Below are 27,062 nucleotides of genomic sequence, written 5' to 3'. Positions count from 1 at the left end.
CCCCGGCGAGGCCCGGGGAGCCGCCCCCCGCCCCGGCGAGGCCCGGGGAGCCGCCCCCCGCCCCGGCGAGGCCCGGGGAGCCGCCCCCCGCCGCGCTCCGCCGCGCCGCGCTGCAGCCCAACCACTCAGCGCCGTTTCCAGCCGGCGGCGTTTGGCCGCTGCACGGCGGCGGCGGAGGCGGGAGATCTGCAAAGGCGGCGGGAGCGGCTCCAGGCACCGCAATGTCGTACGTATCGGGTCCGGGCGGGTTAGATCCGCGGTAAGCGCCGCTCTCCGCCTGTTTCCGCGCACGGAGCGGGGTGAGGGCGAAAGCTCTTCCCCAGCGGGCTGCTGCCCGGCTACGAGCCCTGTTCTGAGCACGAATGTGCCGCTCCCTTTTATATTGTTACAGCAGCGGGGAGAGGGAAGGGCGGGCTCTGTTTCTGTGTCTGCCTTCTCGTTGCTGGACGGGACCGGGAAATATTTGAGATAGTGGCTCTGGGGCAGAGCCTTTATCCGGACGCAGCTTGGGAGGGCGATGCCCACTGGCGTGGGTAAGGCTTTCTGCATGTTACGTGTCTGTTCCCGGCTTCCTCACCCACACGGCCCACGGACAAGGCCTGTGTGAGGTGGAGGAGGGACAGGACCCCTGTCACGAATGACTGAAGTTTGACACCCGGGTTTTGTGCCGCAGGCGGCTGTGGGAAGATAGTACAGTCCTGCAGCGATAAGGGCATGACACGAACCATATCCATTTTCTGTCAGGCTGGATCTCTTCATGTTGTCTCCAATGGGTGTAAATTCTCACTCTTTCCCACTTATCAGGCATTTGTCATGTAAGTCTGATGCTGTCCCTTGTGTATTTTTGCCGTGAAGTTTTCAGCTCTTGGCCTGAAAAAACCAGACTCGAAGTCTGAAAACCAGGCTCGAAGCCTGAAAAATGAACCAGGCTCGAAGCCTGAAAAATGAACCAGGCTCGAAGCCTGAAAAATGAACGAGACTCGAAGCCTGAAAAACCCAGGCTCGAAGCCTGAAACCAGGCTCAAAGCCTGAAAAACCCAGGCTCGAAGCCTGAAAAACCAGCTCCAAGCCTACTTCATGCGGCGATCAACCCAGGGTCCGATTCTCAGCTGGGTGGGAAGAAATCAGTCCTACTCAATGTGAGTGATAGCAGAAATCTCCTTTATTGAGAGCAGGCTCTAACTTACATACACAGCAGCTTCAAAGCTAGCTCAGCAACAGCAGCTAATAGATTACATTCTCATGTTCATCCTACTTGCGGTTTCTGCCATAAGCAAGCTCCCTCACATTTTCCCATCTTGTTTTTCTCCAAAGTTGTTTTCCACCTTGAGCTGTTAGCTCCTTAGCTGAAAACAGCCCGACCTTGAGGGAGCAGAAAGCGGCCTGCTGTCTACATGACAGCAACTGCTTTAACCATGGCTCTGACTCTGGTCTTGATTGTGCATTAAATTCATATAACTAGAACTCAGATTGCCTTGCCCCATCAGGTCTAACATTATACCCCGGGATCCATGTCCATGCTCCCTCATTTTTTCTCCACATATTTTTGCTAATCGTGGGCTTCTGAAGTACAATAACAGAACGTTGACAACTTCAACTGCAGTAATGTGACGCCATAAGACTGGTGCTGCCTAGATGTAGGCTTGGGATATTGTCCCAGTTTACAGTTTCTTATGCCATTTCAAAGATAACAGAGCTAAAATAGGCTCCAACTTCTGCCAGTCTTAACTGCTGAAGTTGAAGTAACCAAGCCAGACTGTAGTAATACAAAGGAAACTTCTCAGTACAAGTGCTTTGATTTTTTTGGCATCTGTTTCTCGCTGATTGCACACGGAGTTTAACTGCCATATATGCTGAAGGTGGGAAATGATCCTGTATACTTCCTGCTTTTCCAGTTAATAACACGTTTGTGCTGGCAGGTTTTGAAGATGAAACAATATATAAACAGAATAGAGGTGCTGGGGTGTTTTTTTCCCTAGTGAAAGCTGCAACTTAAGAGGAAACTAACAGAAATGGCCCCAGAACTCATTGCAATACTCTCTAGGGTATTTTTAATGAAATGATAAAATCAAGTCACTGGTCCTATATATTCTTCTTTGTGCATTAAATCTGTCTGTGGCTGTTGCCATTGCATTCATTCATAAATGAGCTGTGAAGGACAGAAAGTTAAGTGTATGTGGAATTAAAGACAATACCAAAAAAATCCATTTCTTCACAGAAAGTTAAATTGCGTACCTGGACTCCCACTGTTAAGCAGTTCCTCACATAAGTGGTTTCATTAAAGCACTGTCCAGATGAGTAAAGGTCTCTCTCTCAGTATCATGAGGGAACTCACAATATGACCTGGAGTACTAGATGAACGATGCACTGCAGAAGTAATATGTAGTTCTTTAACCTGATAAATATTACAGACAAGACAATCATTGTAGGTTGCACAGCTAGCTATAATCATACCCTGCCTAGTTAAGAAAAGAAAAATATGTCCTGCCAGGAAATTTTGAACCAACTCAAGGGCAGAAAACTCTGGTAAATAATTTGTCATCACCTATGGAAAGCTGATGCTCTTCCTCCATGCTGTTTCTCAAAATACTTCTGGAACATTTTGCACCCAGATGCATGTATTGGGTTTTTTTCCATGTTCACCTTTTGAACTTTTGGCCAACCTGAGTCTTCATGTTTGCTGTCTGGATGAACTTTGTTTCAGTGGTCCTAGCCAGGGACTGTGTGTAGACTTGAGAGCACAAAGTTTGGTGTATTTTGAGTGAATCACAGTTGCCAGAGGTTTCTTTCTCATGTTATGGCATCAGAAAGAGCATGGTTTCAAACAAGCCCCCAGGCAAACCAGGCTGCTGGGTAGGATGGATTGGGAAAAGGGGCAAAGTTGACCTCCTGCAGCCAAAACTGTATCCATGCAGCTCCTTCCAATGAAGCGCTTGCCTGGAATGAGGCTGCCTCCTCACCACCACAGCTCCAGGTGTTTGCAGGGGCTTTGCAGGCCAGCAGAGAGAAATTTGGATTATCTGCAATTCTATTGCTGTAGACAGTACTCGACAGACTTTAAAGAACATCATCTTGGCCAGTCCACAACTTTATCTCTTAGAAATTTTCTAAATGTTTATAATTTAGTGGGATTTTCATGTGTTTTTTCATTTATCTTCATCCTACAGCTATGTTAAGGCCAGATTCTGCTTTACTTTGGCTTCCAGCTTCTCTTGAAGTCCATCATAAAAACTCCCATCACAACCTGCCTTGGAGTAACGTGCAAATGCATTGGCCCCTAGAGTGTCCTTTCAGAGGAGATGTATTAATAAATATAATGTTTCTGGGCTGCCACTGGGCTGCCAGAGGTAATGGAGTCTGCATTCCTTAAGCAACATGGAGTTCTGTTTAAAAAATAAATACATTGTAAAGAATTCTGTCAAACTGCTACAGCTTTGAGTGCCCTTTGGCACACCTTCACACACCTCTTTAATTCAAATGTCACCTGTTTACTTGGGTTTTTTAAGACTTTCCCTTGTTATAATAGAGATAGTTGTAAAACAGTGTTCATAGAAGACTTATATTTCAAATATGTGTTTTCCTTCTATTTTTCCAGTCATTTACAGTTTTGGAATAGTAACATAAATATTAAAAGAACATGTTTGGAGTGAGGTCATGTTAAATCCTTACAAAGGCAAAACATTCTTTTCCAGGCTGAAAACTGTCAATTAATTGGCTGACATATGCTGTATTTTCTGAATCTGGTTCAGTTTGATGCAATACATACGTTTCTTGTCAAGATCTTCAGTATTTTTTTTCCCCTTATTGTTTTATATTACACTTTAAACTATTGTTAAGATTTAGGAATGTGCTTAAAAAGTTTCCCTTGTCTCTGGGAAAAATAGTCTTAATTTATGTTGACTTTTCCTTTGAGCATTTAGTCTGCATTCAATAAAATTTTGATGACTGCTCTTTAGAAGACAGCTATACAATATAAAGTATTATAAATATTCAGCTTTCCTCTTCTAGTGTTGCCATTAACAGCTGGGCATCCAGTTCAGCAGAGCAGATTCTGCAGAGAGAGCTTGGCATGTTCCTGAATCAGTGTAGTGAAGAAGAGGAGAAAATAGTTTCTTATGGTTTGGGGACCTGTAAAGACATAGAGCATCTGTTCCCCAGTAAGTCATAGTCTGGTAGCATTGAATTGTGTTAAGAGCTAAAGTGATGGGAACAACTACTTTTTTCACCTTGGCTGTACCTGTGTTTTCAATGCCTAATGCATTATTTCTACTAATCATTTCAGGCCTTGCTCAGAAGGTGTGTAAATGATAATGCATTTTGTCATGTTTATAGCCTTTGAGAAGGACACAAATGTACAGTGGGATTTCACTTCAGGGCCTTGATTTCTCTGTTTTTATCGCCAGTATAAAATGGAGAATTGGATTTTCTTATGCAAACACTTTATCCTTCTAAACAAGCAACATGTTTGTTAAACAGTATTTTATCAGGTCATATATTTGCTTTGGATGCCATCAGCTTTCTCAAGTGGCATAAAAACTGAAAGTGAAACCTGAGAAAAGAAAATGTCTTCACAATTCCAGATTGTAGACCTTGCTACGAGAAACCTTGTGTCTAGATGACCCTAAAACTTGTCCATATTTTCCCTTTGCAGAGTTAAGAGAGCATTAAAGTTGGACACTGTTAAAAAGGATGATGTAAGTATTTTTTGGTGTGTGGAATCACCTGAGCTCTGTGTGTGTGTGTATATGTCCATGCATACACACATCCATGTGTATATAAACATGATATTTCATTAGAGTGGCATTTGTATTGTTACAGACTGGATGTTGTGTAGAGGAAAATCTTGACAAGGCACACAATTACAGCTGAAAATATTAGTATAAAATTTATTGCATTCCATTTGTCATAGAACTGCCTGGCTTTAAGTAATGTACATCTGCATGAGTCACTAGAAAATAATGGAGAAATATGCAAATGTTCATTGCCATCACTATTTACCCAGGAGTTGAGTGAGTTGGTGAAATCATTTATTAAAAATTAGCTCCATTATCCTGGAAGCAAATGCTCTGCATGCAACTGCACGTGTAACAACATGGAATTATGGCAATGCTGTAATCTGCATCTTAGAAACTGCAAAATTGAAATTTAAAACATTAAAGGCCTTTTCCTGTCAAGGATATAATTACCCCCCTCTGCTAATCTGGCATAGTGAAACAATAAAATACCAACACTGCAATAAATTTCACCACAATTATCACAATAAAATAAAATTGTACTGTTGCTATTGTTTTTTGCAAATGCAGCTACAGTCTACTCTCAGTTCCATATGTCAGTTTATTATCTGCTCCTACCAACAGCAGAGAGGAGCTTGTGAGGATGGCAGTGTCTAAAGTAAAGGAGCATTTTGGAGAAGTATAGAGAGAGAGAAATAGCTGCTTAACAAATGAGATCCCAAAAAATCTCCACGGCTGTGTCACTTTGAAGAGTCTGGTTGACACACAGCACGTATCTGGAGGTCTTACTGATATTTAGTAAAGCAGAAATTTGCAATTTTACATATTTTCTAGATCCCTTTTTTAAAAAGAAATTTAAACAGAGGTGGCAAACTACCACAGTGACACTAAAAAAAATCATTAGCAATTTAATTAGCAGCTTAGTGTACCATTACCCAGAATGGATAATGCTCAGAATGCAGCTGTGACTGTAATGTTGCATCTGTTTCTTGGGCTGTAGTCACATTTCTGTAGATGAGTGGTCCAACTGAAATTACACATAGTTCTTTTTCTGCCTTAAAGCCCTTCCTTCCCTGCCCCCTCCCCATGAGACAAAAGGATGGAGTTACATGATGGTTCACGTTCTCATACAGCAAAAAGCTCAAGGAAAGCCCATGTCAGTGTTAAAAACTTTGACTGGAATCTCAGTCATGTGAGTTTACACCATGATTTTTAGTTCATATGATACCACTAACAAATACATGTCAAAGGTTGGAAGAGTGTCATAATTAAGTAACGTTGTAGAAGGCAGGAAATAAACTGGCATGTTTTGTGTGAAGTACCATTGCTGTTTCTACAGTTCCTTTCCTGTTTACTCAAGACGCCCTCACTCCACCTGCTGTCAGACCACCCAGAGCATGCCTGAACTAAAATGGCCCTAAAAATAGCAGGTTTGCCACCTATACACTCCTTTTGAGATCTAAAATTGCTGTAGTTACATTTTCAAGAAGGTAGTTGTGAGACCTTAAACCTGTGAGTTTCAGACCTCCCCTGTGCTGTCTTTCTGTCCTGTACCCTGCTCCAGACTCGGGCTGTCTTTGCTCTCACCCATGTCCTTCTTCCCAGAGCGTACAGGAGATGAAAAGGGAACAAAAGAGTGAATTTGAAATTGCAGGGAAAACGTCAGTTACCAAAGTTTTTAACTAAAGGTTTTTAACTCTAATTTCCACACACACACTTGGTTTAAAAGTACCGTGTGTTCTTTAATGCATATAAACCCCAGATCCTCACACTGCTGAGCCAGTGTAATATGCTTAGCTGTTACACTTTTTTACTAACATTAATAAATGGAATAATAAATGAAACTTAAAGAAATTACAGAATCATTGTGTACAGTAAAGCTTCCACTGAAGAAAGAGTGTATGAAATTGAGTGACTGCTCTGAGTGACATGAAGACAAATGATGGTCGGTTTTACAGATGGAATAGGGCTCTCTAAGTTGGTAGAGGAGGAGACCTTTTACTTGTTTCTATTAGTGATGCAGTGAAATCCCAGTTGGTCAGAGCTGTGATTCAGCATCCAATCTAGACAGTGAACTGTGCCCCAGATAATATTTCAGAGTTGCAGGCTAGTTCTAAAAGCTTCTCTGCACAGTTCTTTTAAAATCATGTAATAACTCCTCTTATATCATTAACCATACTGAAATCCTAAGCCTGAGACAAAATTTTTGACTTAAGGGATTCAACTGAGGGTTTTTTTTAATTAACACTTAGTTTAGAAAATCATTAGAAACAAGTAATAATATTTTTAATAGGATTAAAATCTTAAAAATAGTTGCTTAGAGTTCCCATGTCTTAAATTCTCAGTCCTGCAGGAAAAACTGTACCAGGCTTTGACTGCTTACAAAAAAATACCACCAAAAAATAACCACAAGCACCCACAAAACTAAACACCCAGGTGTTCATGCCAGAAGACCAAAACCTCTGGAAACCACATACTTTTTGTTTATGAGACTTGGAGGCTACTGTTTGAAAGGCCTTCTTGGCCACGAGGGCACATGGCTGGCTCACAGTTAGTTTATTATCAATCAGGACTCCCAGGTCTCTCTCTGCAGAGCTGCTCTCCAGCAGGTCGCTCCCAGCCTGTACTGGTGAGAGAGAGACTTGGGAGTCCTGATTGATAATAAACTAACCATGAGCCAGCAATGTGCCCTCGTGGCCAAGAAGCCAATGGCATCCTGGGAAGCATCGGGAAGAGTGTGGCCAGCAGGTCACGGGAGGTTCTTCTTCCTCTCTCCTCTGCCCTGGTGAGGCCTCATCTGGAGTCCTGTGTCCAGTTCTGGGCTCCTCAGCTCAAGAGGGACAGGGAACTGCTGCAGAGAGTCCAGCACAGGGCCACCAAGATGATCAGGGGAATGGAACATCTTTCATATGAGGAAAGGCTGCGGGAGCTGGGGCTGTTTAGTCTGGAGAAGAGGAGACTGAGGGGGGATCTTATTAACATTTACACATATCTAAAGGGTGGGTGTCAGGAGGTTGGGACATCCCTCTTTTCTACAGTAGCCAGCAACAGGCCAAAGGGTGATGGGATGAAGCTGGAACACAAAAAGTTCCACTTAAACATAAGAAGAAACTGTTTGAGTGTTTCAGTGAGGGAGCCCTGGCACAGGCTGCCCAGAGGGGTTGTGGAGGCTCCTTCCTTGGAGGGCTTCAAGCCCCACCTGGACATGTTCCTGTGTGACCTGATCTAGGTGACCCTGCTTCTGCAGGGGGGTTGGACTGGATGATCTCTAAAGGTCCCTTCCAACCCCTACCATTCTATGATTCTAATAAAACTAATGTTAATGAGGACGAAGAGCAACAGAGCAGCTTGGTGGGCTCCTGGCAGCCACCAAAGGTCAACCCACCGCAACATACAACATGGGCTTTCCATACATGGGAGCACACAGTTAGGAATTACTTAGAAGAATCTATTACCAGGTAGTAAATGTTCAGAGAGGCTTTGTCTGGTTTGGGGTGCAATATGTAACTCTACTGATAGGAATAACAGAGACCAGAATGTGTCTGGTTGGCAGAAGGGGGGAAGTTTACAGCCATTGTAGATTTAGATGGTCATGCCTAGATTTTATCTTTAGCCAATATTCATCTAGATTCTTTGCCTTTTGCTACATTGCAGCCATCTGATGCAACACCTTTGAAGACCAAAAAGAAAAACCTGGAGTCTTACTCACCCACGACAGGAACATGCCAAATGAGTCCATTTTCATCTCCCTCGAGTCATGATGCACAGAATCTCAGAAATCACCCATCAGATGGTTAGTTGAACATTTGGTCTTTCTCACTGCAACATTTTTATAGTTATTAGCTTTCTTTAGTAACTTATGTGGTATATTTGATTTCTTTTTCCTCTTAAAGAACTTTAATCTCTCTTGGAAAAGCTGATGTTGACTTTTAACACTTGAATCTTTTCAGTATCGATCTTGAGGGTGTTTAAGAACAACTTGTTTTGCTTTCTGTTAGTCAATATTAAAAATGTTTGACTTTACAAAAAAACCCTGCACTGGCAATTTTGTGAGTAATTCCACTGCTTAGACATGTTTATGCTGGTCAATGTCCTTTGTTTGCCTTCTTTCTAAGTCCCAGCTTTTGGTACTGCTGCTGCTACTGACAGTGACTGCGTTGTTCTTTGCTTTATATGGGGAGATGTTCTGAGGTTGCTGTGTGCTGCTTCAGCTTATTGCAAGCAAATCCTGGTTTCCTCTTGCAAGGCAGCACACTCCATTGCTTATAGCACAGAGCTGAGGTCTGCACTCTCTCGTGGTCAGGAGAGCTGGAAAGAAAAGATGTGTGCAGTTGATGCATGTTGAATTTTGTAGCCTTCAGAGAACTATGTTGAAGTTTGCAGTGCAGGTCCTGCATTACACGTTTCCAGGTTTCTGGTGGTAAATGCTTGCACACATACACACAGCATTTCTCAGCTCCTAGTCTTTGCCTGTGAATGCTGGAAGTTACATAGATCTTATCAAAGCTAAAAGGGAAGACGAGTTATCTTAACTTCTGCTTTAGAATCATAGAATGGTAGGGGTTGGAAGGGACCTCCAGAGATCATCCAGTCCAACCCCCCTGCAGAAGCAGGTTCACCTAGATCACACAGGAACATGTCCAGGCGGGTCTTGAAGCCCTCCAAGGAAGGAGCCTCCACAACCCCTCTGGGCAGCCTGTGCCAGTGCTCCCTCACTGAAACACTGAAACAGTTTTTTCTTATATTTAAATTTACATTCTTTTACATATTTATTCACTATTGTTTTTCATAGCAAGGCACTTCAGGGCAATTTTTTATTAATCTAACATAACCCTGAATGTCATGAGCTCTTGGAAAATACACTTTTGCATTATTATGTATTATTTCTAATTCATTTTAAGATACATGGCCACTTTGTTGCACGTTTACAGCTTTTGATGCAAACTATGACTGCTGGAGAAGCATCTTTTCAGTCAACTGCCCTGCTTTTATGGCTCAGTTGTGGTCTTTTGAAGTGTTACAGAACCATTACGTCACCTGGTGTGACTTTTATATATTAAAATACAGAGAGATTTTCTTGTCATCTTTCACATATAGAGCCCAAGAGCTTTTATTTCCTTGCAGCACAACTCCTGGAAAGATGGTTAAGTCTTGAAGAATTCAAAATAATAATCATAATACCCCACTTTCCTTGTTAGCAAGTTCTTTGTTCAACCACACTCGCTGTTTAAAAAAACCCCAATCTGTCTGATTTAAAATTTGCCTGGCTTTAATTTTTAACCATCAGTTCTTGTTATGCCTTTTTGTTGAGTTAAAGAGCTTTTTATGCCCCATATCTTTTGGAATTTATGTGCAGTAATTGAGGCCTCACTAACATTCATGAGTTATGATGAGTAGGAATATTCTGAGCATGACAGGATAACCAGTGTTTGAAGTTTACCTAGGTGCCTGCAGATTTTTGCACTAGTTATTGTAGTATATGTTCTCTTGACAGATCTGCAGATGTGGCTTTTTCTTCCAGGAAAAAAAAAGAGGTTGTTTGGTTGGGTTTTTTTAAAGGGATGAAATCCAGACATTTTGAAAATTTCTGGTCAAACAATGACAATAACTGGAAGCTTTCAAGCTGAAAATGCTACAGTCTGTGAGCATTACATCCCTTTTCCTTATTAAAAATAGCAGAGTACCTGAGGAAGCACGGAAATGTCCGGTGTTTCCGTGGCAGAATAGCTGTGCAGAGTTACCTGCCTGCATGCAGAGATGGTTTTTTGGTTGGGTTCTTTTCCTAATCACGAATCATATCAGGAAACAAAACCAGAAGCAGCTACATCCTAATTCATTATCGTGCTGCCAGTCTTCAGTGTAACCTGGCTTTGTGTCCTCATTTTGACACCACTGTCTCACGAGCTGCCAGTTGGAATATTCACACTGTTCCTACCAAGTTTTCTGCTGACTCCTGTTCTCCCCAGAATGGCTGCTGTTTTCCACCAGTGCTTTGATTTTGAATGGGGCATTTGCCCCTGGAACTAGTACAAAAAATGTTTGTTTCAACCCTTGACAGTCCAAGAAGCCTTTGGAGGAAGAGTTATACTAACCTCTCTCCATTGTTTCGCTGAGCGATAGTGTGTCTCAGCTAATTGTGCAAACTTGGTATATTGAAAGGACCTATCCTTTAGAGTACTCTTGTCTTCACAAAGTGTAAGATACATGCAGTTGGTATGTGTTTCATTTTGTGGCCTTCTGAGGACTACATTGAGATTTGCAATGAAAAGCCTGGTTTCCATGCTTTCTGGTTTGGGATGGATAGAGTAAGCCCGTGTCTACCAGGAAGTAAGGACCTTTGCCACAATGCCTGCTCTGTCTTGTGAACAGTTCCACCTCTCAAAACATCCATCTGCTTCTTGATGCTTCAAAAGATGAGGCACTCATGAACCTGCACGTGCAGCTTTCATTACCAAATCCATGGGAACCAACTTTTTTGATGATGTCCTATTCCTGTTTCTTCAAAGAACCATGCAACTGCTCGAAATACCAGGGAACTGAAATGCAGAAACACGACTGGCTGTGCAGAATAATAGCAGCAGGCCTTTGATTCATCATGCCCTGTCGTATGATGAGCTAGAATATGATCTTGTCAATACAACACGTCAGAGCCTTTGCAGGTAATTTGCAGTATCTCTTTGTAGTTGTTTACAAGACAGAGTTAGAGGCCAGGCACTTTTTATTAGAGGAAAATAGAGGTTTCATTGCTCAGTCATGACAGTATTTTCGTGATAATGCTTTGTGCTAATATGTTACATTTAGGCAGTTAATAAGATAAAAAGCTTCTGAGTAACTATCAGAGTAACTATCTGTCATAATTATGCTAACTTCAAGTCAATACTATCATCCCAGTGTTTCCACAGGTACAAATGTGATGCAAATTGATGAGAGGTCAAACTACAGAAGAGAAAATGACAGTGTGTTTCATTGCCAGGGACTCTGTCCTGCTTTCTGAGTGCTGGGATTTTTTTTTTTCTTCCTAAAAGATCATTCAACAGTCAAGGTTGACACTAACACCTTTTTCATCTCCTTCCAATACTTGGTATCTTATTTGCATCTCTTTCTTTTCTTTCTTGTGCCCCTCCTAGGAGATGGAGCTGAGCAGGAGTCAGAAGGCAGGGTACCTGGAAGAGGGCAGCCTCGAACAGAAGAGGAAGTGTAAGTGGGTTGTATGTGTTGTGGGTGCAGAGCCCTGAGTTGTGCTTAGGAAAGGTTAATATTTCAGACAAATTAATAGTCATTGCTTTTTGATACTTGCAGTTCCCCAGGACTGGATATCCAAAGGCACTGAATGGCAGGCTTGCAGTTATAGGTACAGAGTAGTGCAGGGTTTGGAATGCAACTGTCCAGATGCTTCTGTCTTTCACCAGTAGTATGGGATGTACAACACTGCCAGTTACAGCAGTCATGCTCATACTACCACACAATGAGGTACTGTCATTAAACTACTGAGAGGAAGGTATGTTTTTCCTTTCCAGCCTCTTCTGGAAGTATACATTCCTTACCATTTACTGCCAAAGATCTGAGAAAGTCTAATTCACAGTTCAGCATCACCATGGCTATACCAGATCTCTTCTTCTCTCCTCTGCAACACTGCCTACTTTTTTACCATTCAGTGTAATGTGACTGTCCTGTGTCTCATTCAAGCTCACAGACCGTGCATCCAGTTCAAATTGTCCTGTAAATTCCCCTGTCTGTAGGTCCAGCACACCTTCTCTGCAAAAGCTGAGGTGCATTTCCTATTACCCCAGTTTGTCACCAAGAGCACACCCTCTCAGTGTAATGTAAGCCTCCACTGCTCACATATTCCTTTGTGCCTTCCTTGTGCTCCTGCTTCTCACAACAGGTCACACTGTAAGTCCTGGTGATATTGAAGGCAGAGCACAGCTGCTGTACAGCAGCTTGTGTTGCTGGAAGAAGTATCACCACGCTAGTGCAGAATTCATGCAGGCTAGGTTAGCTGACATTAGAGTTGAGATTTTATACTCAAGTGGGTTTCTTTCATCATATGCTTAAGTACACATTGATTCTGTTACTCTGCTTCTGTATTCTGTTGCATGTGTTAAATATTTGTGTCACAGCTGCACCTGGTATCACAGAAGAAAATTCCCTTGGAGACATATTTTATGCATGCATTTCTTTTTAACTAACAATATTATTTATGACATTTATTCAAGTAAATATTATGTTTCTTACCTTTGAAGTTGGAACTCTCAATTATCACACTTGGGCTCTCTGTTGTTTTTTTCCTTGTAACAGCTGCTTCCTCTCTCCATTAGCTTAAAATTTCTCCAGCATAGGATAGGATCTTCTAAGTGATGGAGCTGAACAGACACTAGAATTGCTCAGATGGCATGTTAAACAGTAAAAAGTAAAATCTTACAGCAATACCAGTTGTAAGCAGTAAACTGATTAATTGGTGTGGTTTTGTGGTTCAGTCAGTCCCTTGGTCAACACATAGATTTGTTTCTAAGCGACAGTAACCTGCAATTGCAAAACAATTTGAGTAACCATAGGCTTCATTGACATATGTATGTTTGCATCTACTACATGGTCTTCACTGACATGTTTGCATTCAGTATGTTTTTAACAGACTGCAAAATACTTGCAGAAGACTAGCAGTTAGTGCCATGCCAGCACACCACGTTTATAAACTAACACCTATACACTAATATTGATGTGAACCTCCATACACATTATATTTACAGATGGGAAATACATTGCACAATACACTGACATTAACATTTTCTGTCCTGCCCAGACTTCTGTTCCCATGTTGAAATACAACACTGACAAGTTTTTCTCATACTGTAGTTCTGTTTCTAAATTTGAGGTTTCTTATAAGGGTGATTCTCCCTTCTGTGGGAAGAAGCAATAAATAGATTATTCCTCTGTTGTCTCCACTTGGTTTGTACCTTTAAAAGGTTCAAAGAGAAAGCAGCCTAAACATTCACTGCAGGATTTTTTCTCCAATACATACTCTTAATCATGCATTTAGATCTAAACTGTCTGTATATTGCATTAATTTTTATTGCCAAGCCATTAACCCCTGAAAGCTGACTGTCTTTACACTGAGAGTAAACTATGGCTTAGAAGAGGAGTCAGTACAGGAAAGCTGAACAAATGACATCAGGCACTGTCGTTCCTGTTGGGCTCAGTTCTGACTTCTCACCTTTCCCACAGCCACAGTGTCCTACAGTCTTACCAGCCCATGGGGTTTGGGGAGCTTGTCCTCTTGATTAAATTCCTGTTCTTAAATTCCTTGTTTTACCCCTGTCTTCCTGCACAATCATCAGAAAATCCTCTAATGCTGCTGAACCTGAGTTCCTGTCCTTAAAATTAGGATCTATGTATTTTTCTCAGTTCCCATATAAATCCTAACCCAAGGCAAGTTATATTTGGTGTTGCACAGCCCATCTGTTCACAGCTTATGTAGATCCATTCAGATTACAACGTGAAAGAACTGGGAGACATGGTATACACTCATTTTCAGCAAGCAGTGATGTGGTTAAGTGAAATTGTTTAACTCTTCTATGCAGGTTCACGGAACTGCAGTCCAAAGTGAAGAGATCATTGGTTACAATCAGGAAAATAAGAGCAAACCTGACAAGCCTCAAGGTCTGGTTTACACTGATTTAATCTTTTAATCTACTTTTAATGCATGGTTTGAAATAAAAATGTAAATGTTACCTGCAGCACTTGAGTTTTAAGGAATAAGGAAGCCAAGAAAACACTTGAAACCAGGCAAGTTTGACTTGTGAATCTAGAAAACACAAAACCACCCCAGAAAGTGAGTAGGTTTTGATTTGTGTCACTCCTCATTTTGTTCACGAATAAAAACATAGGAAGTGGTTATCAACTATTATTTCTAATTTGAAGTATGAGTTGTTACTGCATAGATTCTTACATTCTTGGTGATCAAGCATCCCTTTGTGTTGAGGTGATTGTACTATGCAGTTTACTGCTGATGTAGCTACATTTCATAGTCTAATACATGCTAAAATGCAAATCACTTTCCTGGTTCATTCACATTTCCCTTCCTGAACAAATGTAGCACAGGCTTCACTGCTGTGTAGCAGCACCTGAGAAATAATTGTGTGTATTGATTTCTTTTACTTGCATATTGGGTTTGACAGTAGTTTATTTACAGCAAAGACTGATACCGATTGGAAATATTTTAATAGAAATGTTTCTTTTGAAAAGCCTATCGATAAACCTCTTCTGTTTCTCCTGAGACTGATAGTGGATGGGTTTAGGTCTACCATGAAATGCTGAGGAGTGTGTTCAATAGAATCTTAAGAGATTTCCATTTTACTAACGTCTCCTAGCAAGCTTGTACATGTGCCAAGATCACTTTTCTGGGGATCAAGTGATAATCTGTTTAAACAGCTGAAGACTTAGGAGGGAAGCGTAAATAACAGGAGATTTTGAAGTAAGGCTTTCAAAGGCACCTGAATGCCATTTTCCAAAGTGGGTGGTGTTCTTACACCCTGCACCTTTTGAGTCCCATTGACCTTCTGTGAACTTTCACCGTTCCAGCTTATGAAGAATTGATAGAAACTCTTTCTTTCAGATGTTTTTGATAAGTTGTAGACGCTTAGGCAGAGACTTTAGGAATGAGATTTAACAATGTCTTTATTTTTTTTCCAGGCTTTGGAGGGCAGTAGAGAGCTTGAGAATATTATTGGTGTCTCAGACCCGTCTGGCAGCTTGAGTGCTGAAGTGCAGAAAACCCAAGTGCTAAGTAAGGACCGTTTCGATAATATTGATGCCCTTTGTAACAATTTAACAATGATCACTCCAAACGTCTCCTGGAGTCACACTCCATCAAGTAGGCCCTTCATATCCCACGACTCTGACTTGTGAGTTCTTTAGGTCAGGATAAATGCACCTTAAACGTGGCTGGCTGGAGGCATAAGGATGTAAAAGCAAGGAAGCCCCAACAGCCCACTCTTCTAACTCAGTCTCGGGGAGGAAAAACTTGGAAAAGCAACACCTTTTCTTATGTAAATAGTCAGATACTTAGTGGGTAGTTAGCTAGCCATTAGGCTAGCCGTTTGCACTTTGATTGGATTGCTTTTCAGCTCTTTTTGCAAGGAAGTTGTTTTGTTTGTTTGCCAGTTTAGAAGACTTAGGCTGAGTATACGTTTCCAGGCTTTAAAAATTGCTATTCATGTGTCCTTAAATGATGGGACATACCAGATGCTTATTGTGTTGGGATAAGGGCACTTTACAGATGTCTCATCTGTAATAGATTTCCAAAGGAACTCAGAAAGCCAAATATTTTCATGGAAACTCTTTATCCTTACTCCAAATCAGAGGTCCTTGGGCCGTGTGAATCCTCAGCAGTCAAAAGTGCCTTTATACTTCTCTTACCAACTGCCCCTGCAACTAAAAGGGGAGTATGTGATGGGGAAATAATGCAAAAATACTTGCATTATGGATAATTGCAGAAAAAAAGCACTGTTGGCTTTCAGAGAGGAGAAATCAAGGTGTCCCTGAGGCAAGGAGTAGCTGTAGGCACTCAAGGGGCCCCAAACTCTATGTCTGAGAACAGTTTGTTCATTTGTTTTCCCCAAGAGCAACACCTTTTCTCTGTACCCACGTGACACATCTGCAGTACAAGTGTGTGTCTAAGACTGCATTTACCTACCATTACCTCTCCCCAAAGTTTTGCAGCTGTATCATTGTTCTTGTAGACATTTTTATACCCACCTCTGACAATCGAGTTTCCAGTAGCCCAGAGAATAAGAGCAATATATGCATACATGTAGTCCCTCGGTCCAGTCTCTGGACAAGCATACAAAGATGATTAAGCAGTTTCTTAACCTGCAGCAAAGATGCTGGTTTTGCCAGTATACATTACTGTACAATCTGTCTGCTTGCTCTGTTTTCTGCAGAGTGTAAAACCACTATAGGAGAGCAAAGCCTAGGGTGACTGGGACTGCTGCTCTGTTTGCACTTAGAAAGAGGTGGACAGTTAAGCCACAGGTGCCAGAGAACTTTTCTTTCCAAAGAGTGCTGTGACTCTTCTAATGCATTAGGTGCTGGGGCCCCAGCAGTGGAATTTATGCACACACAGCTCCAGCAGCTACTGCTGTGTAAATTACCATTTCTTTCCTGACTTGTATTCCAGTGCTCATTCAGTTTTCATTTTGCATATGTATACACTGGTGTAGTTGCCACTGTCATGCATACAACCAGATGTTTGCTAGTACAAAAGGAAGTTTTCTGGAAGTAGTCTGTGTTTACATTACTACGCTACACTGTGGATAGGGCAGTAAGGCTGCCTAAATGAGATGTCAGACCTGATGCTGATGCTTCCTGTGATGTCCACTCTGTCAGCTTCTTGTTGGCTTCAAAATAGGAAAGAATCATCTTTTCCTCCCATCTCTGCATTGGAAACGAAGCACCACATCAGCACTAGAAGACAAAAACGGGAACCAAACTTTTTGTTAATTTCTTTTTGAGCACAATGACACAGACAAATGGGGTAAAAAAACCCAAAAACTCATCACTCAAAGGAAAACCCAAATGCTTTGACAGTGAAAAAGGTGACATAGGTATTATTTTCTTGGAAATCTCTGGGACATGTCTTAACTTCAGATTTATTTCTTCCCAAGTGAGTCAAGCAGAAGAACTGCAGCTGTTGAAAAGAAACCTTGGAAAACCTCCTGCTCGAGGTAAGAAACTCTTTATAACTGCCCTGTAACAGATGGTTTGATGATTTCTCTTACTTTATTTCTCCTTTGTTTCCACTTGAAATAAGTTGGGTAAACACTCACATATGAAAGTGATGAGAAATAAATGTGTTTCTCCTGAAAGCTACTCAGATGTAAATTTCATCTCTGTAGCTATTTTCCTTGTATTGGGTATTTCTCCGTGAAACTATGCAAGGAGAAGAAATCATTAATGGCCTTGCACTTGAGGCATGATCTAGAAATAAATGCAGTCAGATCCTAGAGAGTTTACCTGCCTTTTATGTACACCAGGCATCCTTGTTCTTCCTCCCTCCCCTGCATTTTCAGTGCATAAGCCAAGTAGCATACAGTCTTTGCAGCAAATGGTTTTTCAGCTTACATGTATTGTGAGGTATTTAGCACACTCCAGGGGACTGGGAAATCTTTAACTATGAGGTTTCACCACAGTGTTGTGAAAATATTTGATGTTGGTGGCATTTAATATAGCGTGGACCACTTCAGTGCCCTGTCTAGCTGGGAAGGTGGAGGGTGAGATAAAAACTAAAGCTTTTGTGTGTCTTCTACGACCAGTAAAATTCACAAACATTCACCACTGGTATTCTGATATTTGTGATCTTCATGAATTCTTCCTTAAAATAGAGCAAAACCTGAATCAGAGATGGCAGATCAGATCTTCTGCTCTCCCAGCTGTCCCAGCCAGCAGGACTGCTTCACACCACCAGCAGCCCCTTTGATTTTGGTGTATCTGCCCTTCCACAGGCCTAAATTCTATCTGCTGTGGAGAACTCTCTTAAAGACAAGAAAATGGATCAAGTTTTCTCAGCTCCAGCAGATTACCACAAAATGAAAAGGAGAGACATCATTCTTAAGGAATTTGGCTCATTTGTGCAATCTCCCTATATGCTGTGTTCAAATGCACACAACCCCCCTGGCACTGTGAATGGGGAGTGCCATGGGCTGCTGCAGGTTTCAGCAGTCCCTGCTTCCTTCCTGCACTGCTTTAGCCTGGTCACCACGATGTACCATCTTTGCCCTACAAAGCATCCCCAAAACCTAAACATATATTGAGTCTTCTGAGATGAGAAATGAGCTACTTTGTGACAGTAAGGTGGAAAATAGGATCCCAAGTTTAATCTGACCAATTTTGATGCCGATTTTGCTTTAATCAAATCTGATTTTGCAGTCTTGAAAATACAGCAGGTAGGAGAGGCAAAGAAGTGTGTGATAAAAGCAAAACATTTGCAGATGGTTTACTTTGCCTTTTTAGTTTTAGATGTGGGTTTTTCATAATTACTTGTAATTAATTATGCTCAAGACTTAAAAACTTATGACCGTTGGGTGGCTCAACACAGATGGAATGGTGAGGCATGACATTAATTTACTTTACATAAACAACCTCTACTTAAAACAACTTCCTACAAAACATTCCTTGCTCAATGGGCAGCATTATGGGGAACTGGGTATATAATCTGGTGTGACCAGCCTAAAAAAAAAATGGCATCATTGTTTGCCCATGACTAGCATTTGCAGTAAACAAAATGTTTTTGAATAGAATGTAAGCAAACTGTAAAGCAACTGCCAAGACATGAAACCTAGTTGGTATGCTGCAGTCTAAAACATGCTTTATGTGTGTGGAGAATAAACATGGAGGTTGGGATACGCATATTTTAAAGGCAAATTTCATAAGCTCAGAGTTTCAGGGAGCAAAGATAACACTCTAAACATTCTAAACAGGAAGGATGCTTAAGGTTATTGCAAATTATAGTAATACTTTGGTTCCCAAGAAGAAAAACACCCCCAGACGTCATGTCCCTGCTTCTGTCTGCTGCCCGAGTCAGAAACAAGAGTGTTACAGAAGATCAAATACTTGCAGTGTTGAGGAAAACTGTTTCCAAACTGTTTCTTTTAATGAAATATAAAAGACTTTCTTCTCTGTGGTGGTGTTGATCCTGCCAAAGCCATGGGCAAATGTGATCCACACCATTAAGCTTAGCTCTAAACACTCCTAACTTTCACACTGTTTTTAATACAAGTGACTGAAGTTTGCAGTCTTTGCAGCAATAGTGGTGGCTTTGCAAGAGACTAGGGGAAAATCTACCTAGGTGAAAATCTACCTAGGTTAACTAGGTAGATTTTCATTTCACACCACTTGAAAGTACTAATGAAAGAAAGTTGGAGAGACCTGGGACAAAGCAACGCTGAGATCCCTCTCGCCTGTTCGACCTTGGCAAACTATGTATGTATGGCATAACATCCCATTTCAGAAACACTGTAAAGCACAAATGCCACATTAATAAGCAGAGTTCCTTCTCAAAACAGAGACAATGGTAAGAAGACAATATTCCACCATTTATCCCAATTCAGGTCAGTTTGATTTGGGAGTTTGTATTGGGTGTTTGTGTACAAGCAAGTCAGGAGCTTGGTCTGGGCTGCTCTGAGGGATGGGACATCAAGTTTACAATATATTTCTGCCTCAATCTCAAATAAAGTAGAAAACATTTGTTGACCTTTAGACATGAGCATCTGTCTCTTACCTGCCCTTCCTCCTCCTTCTTTGGGGAAAAGGGGAATACACCAGGCTTCAGATGTGTGTTTTCAGGAAGGTGTCTGTGGATTTTTCTGACTGGAAAAAACCTTAACCTAAAAGCCACCATTTTTCTCAGCCAAACTTTGGTAGCCACTTGCAGAGAAGAAATGTCATTATACCTTTTGTAGGAAAAATAAGTCTCAAGAATTGGCTAAGAAGAAATTTATTAAGTGAACTGAATGAATACATAAGTAAATGTATTCAGAAACTGAGCTTCTTTCCAGAGATTCCATTCCTTGGGAGCAAATGGGATGAATGATGTGATTATCTTTGCTTAAAGCAAATACTTAACTTTCCAGGGAAGTGATAAGAATGGATGCAGGGATTGGACCTGGCTATTGGGAGAGGCTTCTTGATCTATCAAATGTGTGATAGAGGCTCTTCTGAGGCTCAGCTCCTCTGTGTTTTTAATCAGTTTGGAAAAAACTGCTAATGCTGACACAAACAGCAGTCCCTTACTTCTCCCAAGGCCCTTTCAGTTAAATCCTAGGCTTCTTTCCACCAAAGTTTGTCAAGATTTCTCCAGCAGCCTTTTTGTGGCGTACATCATCTCTAAAAGCAGCAAAGATGATGCCAAAGGACTTTTTTTTTCAGGTAGATTATTATTAGATGGAGACTCAGAGCTTGTGTTTGCACATTATCTGCTTGCTTCAGGTCTTGATGCTAAAGGCCAGGTTTGGGGTTTTGCCACACATCATCTCATGCAGAGACAAGGAGAAATTGTTCTGCCCTGTGAGGCTGCCCCAGAGTGCACCTCGGGGAGTTTGTTGTGTTCTAATTGGCATTGTGTGGATTAAAAGCTGTTGTTGCTCAGGCTCAGATTGACTGTAGGTCATTCTGTGTTTGGAACCACGCAAAGTCCCTTACAGTCCAGAGGAGGTGACAGAACACACTTAGCCTGGTACTCAAAATCTGCACTGCTAGTGGTTTCATGTGGATGAGCAAGTAATCCTGCCTCCTGAAGGATCAAGGAGCTGGTGGGGAGGTTTCTGTTCGACCCCCAAAGGCTGGGCTCTTTCCCCACGGGTCGTACCTGCACCTGAACAGTGCCTAAAGCACAGCCTGGGATTTGACAGGCGTCTGGCTCTGAAGTCACAGGCATGACAAGCTTTTTGGATGGAAGGAAGGAAGGAAGGAAGGAAGGAAGGAAGGAAGGAAGGAAGGAAGGAAGGAAGGAGGCAAATTAGAAACCTCTCCAGTGATTTAACATCCTTTGCTATGTAGATGAAATGTTAAGCTACTGCCTTCTGTGGCAGATACAGAAATGCACACGAGACATACGACTCTAGGCCCTGGATGAATATACATCTAGAACTGTCACCCTGCATTTTACATTGAGGTGTCAGCCACATTTATTCTTGAATTCCACACTCACGTTTGTACTCTGTTTTCCTCTCTACCTTTTCACAGATGCAATAGCTGTTAACTTTTAATTCCAGTGGATCCAGGCTTCCGAGTATTAAGCTTAACGAAAAATTAACAAGAATTGTAGTTCTTTCAACAGCTACATGTAGCAGCTCCTACATGAGCATAAATACTGCTTTCTCCCATGAATATCATCATTTTAAACAAAAAAGAAAAGAAACATTAGTCTGGACTCACTTAGTAGCAATTATATGTTTAAGAGGTGTAAATAACTTTGCTGTCCAGACATTACAAATATCCAGATGCTCTGTATGTGCTGATGACAACAAAATTGAAGAGAAAGACTGTAATAACTCTGACTGGTTTTCTCTGCAGAAGATATTGATTATTTGTGTGTGGTGAGAGATTTGGGAAATTCAAGGAAAGGAGTTGTGCAAAGGTTTCATAAATTTTCCCGTACAGCGTGTACACAGACATTGTTGTGTATTAAATCAACACAGCACTTCACAATATATTTCCTTTGAAACATAAAAATAAGTAACATTTAAAACAGTTCTGCTTACTACAGAACCAAATCTGATTTTCTGTGAAGCATTTCCTCACGTGCTCTCACTGACTCACACACATTTGCCAGCTGTAACAAACATAGCTCATATACTGTGAATTTTTTAATGAGCAAATGGCGAAGAAGGGATGTCAGCAATAAAAAAATTGAGCAGTTAAAAGATGAAAGCATAAGTAAAGAGATTTGTATGGTAGTCTTAACAGGTTTTATTAAATAAAAATACTATAAAAAGACAGTCATGAGTAGACTGAAGGTTTTAACTGTGGTTGAGATGGAGGAAAATTATTCTGGCACATCGAGGAGTAGATTGGTTTTATATCACCTGACAGGTGAACATTTTTTTTTCTCTCTGCTTTTTAGATCTGTAAATGTTTTAGAGCAGTCAAACTTGGGAAAGAATGGCAGTGCAAGCAGGAAGGGAAAGAGAACTTGGGAAGATCCTGTCCTCGCAGTGCTCTTGCAGGCACCATGGCAGAAGGCAGTGAGGCCTCACCAACGCCCCTGCTCAGGGGTGAGGCTCCTGGGGAGTCCTCAGGACCTGCCTTACCTAAACCGCAGAGCTGCTGAGGAGAGCAGGGGCTGGTCCTGCACCCACACCTCCTCCTGGTCACCACCAACCATCCCATCCTTCCTGAGCTGCTCTGCTCACAGCAGCTTTTCACCCAGTACTTTTGCTAACCTTCTCTTTGCTTTTAGGGAGTTTAACCTGGGAGTTCTGCATATAAAAATAACAGGAGAGAAGGGTTGTTTGGGCTTTGTCGAGGCTTTTTTTTAAGAGCAACTCATTATCTTCCTTAGCTCACACCCCAAAACAAATCACAAAAGAATCTTAAAGGGTTACAACAAGGATTGAAAATTTTTGAGCATATGAGTAATAAATCACATTTGTTTCATTGTTGGAATGTCTAAATACCATCAGTATATATATTACTATAAATAGGGCTGGCATGTCAAAACATACTGTGATGGTGTATACCAGAAAGCAAGCTGAGTTGCTGATGTCTGATACGAATCTGGGCAGCTTACCTTTTCAAGAAGGCTTCTCAGAGTGAAGGGCAGGTCTTGGCACAGTTCTTTGGCAGCTCCTCAGGTACTGCGTGGTCAGAATGCTGCAGCAGCCAGCAGAGACTTCATGGAGACTGAGGGGGAAAGTTGCATTTAGTACAAAGAAACTCGCTTGGAATTCTCTCTCATCTTTCTGTTACCTGTCATACAAGGCAGGTTCTTACTTGAAGCAATAGTTGGCAGGGGAGGTTAATGTTAATTTGTGGAAACAAATGCTGTCTTTGTGGGGTTTTATTTACTCCTTTATTATTAATAGCAAAAAGGGACCAGTTTCTACTGCCTGTAACACATTTCCTTCTTTGTCCTTAGGGGTGCTGATGTTGATACATGCATACACTCACAGCAGTTAAGCCAAGCTCCTACATTGCTGTTGAAAGACAGTAACTATGAAGTAAAAAGGGTTCTTTTAACCACTGCAGGAACTTAGATAACTCATATGGTGTGGGGATCTTCATGAATTCTGCAATAGCTTCACTGTTCTGTTCCTCAAATGTGCTTTTCCTGCTCCACAGAGTACATTCAGACCACCAGTACCTCGGCGTTCCTGAAGTCACTGCTTGACGGAGGTAAGAATCCCCTCACTCTGCCTTCTCCAGCTGTACAATAGGAGAGTCCCAAGGGCTGAGATACTTGATTGTAGGTCATTTGCAGAGTGACCCGGTAGGTAGGCCCACACTCAGCACTAATGGCTTGATGGGGAAACAGTTGTTACTCTGCAGGTGGTTATTTCTTGCCTGGCAGGGCCTGTTCTCCTCCCAGCCTGAGTCTTGGGCACCCTTCTGGGGCATGAGAACCAGTTCCAGTCTTAGAAGCTTCAACTAAACTCATGGTGACAACTGCAAGGCTTCAATTCCAAGTTGGCTCAGCAAGCACTCGTGTTTGTGCTATCATTTCCATCCATGGACAGCATGGGCCTACTCAGCAAACGCTGTTTTGCAAAACAGAGGAAAAAGCCACCTTAACTTTTTCTGATTCCCTCTGAGTGTGACCAACATGGCAAAGCCCTTCCCTCCCACCCAGCTGTGACTGAGAGCTACATGCTCTTAGGGCCATTACATCTGCCTTTATCTGCAGCTAGACCAACAGCCTTTCCTTCAAACACGTCCCTGCAGCTGAGGGAGGCCCAGCCTTGCCTCGGGCTGTGCTGCTCACACACAGGGCAGTGCCAGAGGGACAGACCTGCCTGGAATTCTGAGCTGGTCATGTGGCTCATGATGCTGTTGCCTAATTGCTATTTATTTTAGTCATTCCTTCTCTCCACACAGGCGTTATGTGAAAAATGCATTCCACATCGACCCCGAGTTCTACATCTGCTTGACAGTACTTAAAAAGGAGAGAAGAAATGAGCATAAGCCTCTCTTCCCCCACACACCAGTGATAAAATTTCTGGCATCTATTTAAACTTGACAACTGCACAAGCAGATCAGCACAATGTAAATAATACAGCGAGGTGGGTGGAGGCAAGGGTGGGTACAACAGGCTTATTTGGGATGGTTGCTGCATGGAAAAGAAACTGTTTTCTCTGTGTTCTTATATAGTTGTGCTGCCCTGGAGCAGGGAAGATGTTAGAAAAGAAAAAAGGCACCAACCCAGCCCCTCAATAGGACCTGAGAGAGAAGTGGTGTTAAAAGGTGACCTTTGGCTCTGGGGCACTGCATTGTATGCAGCTGCCTCCTGGCAGCAGCCACACACTCCTGGCAGCAGGGCAGCACCCCAAAGCTGGCACAACAGCAGCCCAGGTAGCACAGCTGGGTTTGCAACAGTGCAAAAAAAACTGGCAACTTTTTCTTAATTATTTGGGTTGAAAACCTGCAGCAGCTCTCAGGTGTAAGGCTTTACTCCCTGTCTTCTCTTTCTCATTATCCTGAAGACCACCTCTCCCCTCTGTGTCTCAGCCCCAGAGTAAGGCACAGCCTCCCTCCTGCTGAAACAGGGTGGTAGAACAGAAGTTAACACCCAGCCCAGCCTGTCCTTTTGACCAGTGCCAAGTACAGCTACTCCAGATAAAAGGAGTTTTACAACTAAAACCCCAAGCAGCAAGGTGATGAATGTGCTGCAGTGGGTGGTTAAAGCTTCACACACTCAGGCTTGGGGAGGTTTTCATTAATAAAAATGCTTTTGCACTGTGCAGTCTGATTGGAAAAAAAGGAATTGTGTTGGTTACTCTGCTCACCTTTTCCCCCAGGCACATTTTGGCTGTCTCTGCTGCTGTACATTCAAGATCACAGAATCATTGTGGTTGTAAAAGGCCTTTAAGGTCATCAAGTCCAGCCACTCACCTCACGCTGCCAAGCCCATTGCTAACCCATGGCCCTCAGCAAGGTCCTCCAGCTGCTCCCTGGGTATGACAGGGGGTTTGCCCATCCCAGCAGGAGCTGATAGAACCTGATGGTAACCTCAGTAGCTGGGAATTCACTGATCATTGATCTGCAGACAGTCAGTACATGAAGCTGTTCTGAGGAGTCTCAGAACATAATAAAGCCTTTACAGAAAGTAACAGTAAGGGTGATGATGGACAAAGCTGAGTCCCAGCAGTGGCTCACACTATGGCAGTTACCAAACCAAATGGCATGAAATTTGGTATTTAATAACTTTTTAAGGAACTGCAGTTACATACTAAGCCTGTGCTGCAAGTGCTTCTCCTCCCTGCCTTGGCAAGTCAAGCAGTTAGTGTTTCACTGACCTCTTGCTGTGCCAGGCTTTTGCCTTCCAGCAGTACCTGGGCTGTTAAGAACCATTTCCAGTCCTGGAGCAGGTGGATCAAGTGACTTGCACTTTGTCACCCCTGGAGGCCACCTCAAGGACAAAGCAGAGAGATGCAGACAAGACTAAAGTTTTTGTATGAGAGGAAGGATGGCACTGTGAGCTCCAAGGAACAAGGGAGACCAGGCTAATTAGAACCCAACCTTCTGCTTCCTTCCATCTTCATTTGCTGTTTCACAGGTTATTTGATGGGAAACAACCTTTGGCAGCCTTTCACCCAGCCCCACACTGAGTTTCCTGCTTGGGACACCTCCCTCCCAGGGCTCAGAACAGCTGATTCACACACTCTGAGCCATGCTGCAGAGCTAACCCCAGAATGTGCTAATGGCAGTAACAGGGTGGTAGGTGACAGTGCAGCCTTTAAACAAGAGGGAGCTTTAAAAACCAGTTTTTATATATCTATAGTTTCAGAGCAGAACCAAGGATAGACTGACTCCTCGTTAAATCATAAAGCAATGCGTGGCAGTAGGGTTTATTTCCTCCTTATTTGATCACTCTGTATTCTCCAAACTCTTGGCCACAGAGGCTGTAACTGTGCAGAGGGGGAAGCACAGGGTTTGGTTCCCTTTACACAGTGCTATGCCATAAGGGTTTCTTTTGTGGGTTTTGCTTTTGTTGGGTGTTTTTTCCTAAAGAACCTAAAACCTGCATTCAAACTGAACTGCAGGACCTCAGCTTTTATTTCAGTAGAACCAAGATCTTTTGGCTTTTCAGTCCCAATAGGGTTGAGAGGGTCCCAATAGCTGTTGAGAGAGTCACAAGACCCCACTGGTGTTAAACTCCAGAGCTGCTGTGCTGCAGCAGAGGACATGTACCCCAACCCACTGCACACCCAACAACCTGCCCCTTCCCCAAGGCCACAGCCTTGATTGGTGTGCCCAGCAATAACTTTGGTGCATCTCTGAGGCTCCCTCTATTCTCCAGCACCATAAAAGTACTGGTAGTGTGGAAAATAAGACATAATAGAAGAACAAGAGTCAACAGCTACTGCTGCCCTGAGGGGATGGTTCAGTAACACCAATGGGATACCTCAACATTAACTCCAAACTTGGTCCTTTATTAGGCATTTTAAGCTTACAAATGGCAACAAAAGTATTACACTTCTGAAGGAAACACACCAGATCACATTGCCAGTTGAACTTCAAAATACTTTCCCTTTAAACCAGTCTTTGTGCCTGGTGTGTTTCCTGACTTCCACCCCCTCACAGGAACTGCATCACATCACTTTACCTGCAACGCCAGGT

At 42.3% G+C, this 27,062-nt stretch overlaps 1 protein-coding gene across 1 annotated transcript; it reads left to right on the top strand.

Moving 5' to 3' along the window:
* Positions 1-98: 98 nt before the first annotated feature.
* ITGB3BP (integrin subunit beta 3 binding protein) lies at positions 99-25,196 on the top strand. The gene is made up of 9 exons (XM_062003854.1): positions 99-226; positions 4,652-4,694; positions 8,388-8,526; positions 11,861-11,930; positions 14,312-14,390; positions 15,423-15,516; positions 17,396-17,455; positions 23,568-23,621; positions 24,321-25,196. Exons 1-9 carry the CDS (start codon positions 222-224, stop codon positions 24,329-24,331), a joined length of 555 nt encoding a protein of 184 aa, XP_061859838.1. The 5' UTR covers positions 99-221; the 3' UTR covers positions 24,332-25,196.
* Positions 25,197-27,062: the final 1,866 nt, after the last annotated feature.

This window comes from Colius striatus, chromosome 10 (genome assembly GCF_028858725.1).
Source record: "Colius striatus isolate bColStr4 chromosome 10, bColStr4.1.hap1, whole genome shotgun sequence".
In the NCBI taxonomy this organism is placed as follows: Eukaryota; Metazoa; Chordata; class Aves; order Coliiformes; family Coliidae; genus Colius; species Colius striatus.
This window is presented reverse-complemented; position numbering and strand designations above follow the sequence as displayed.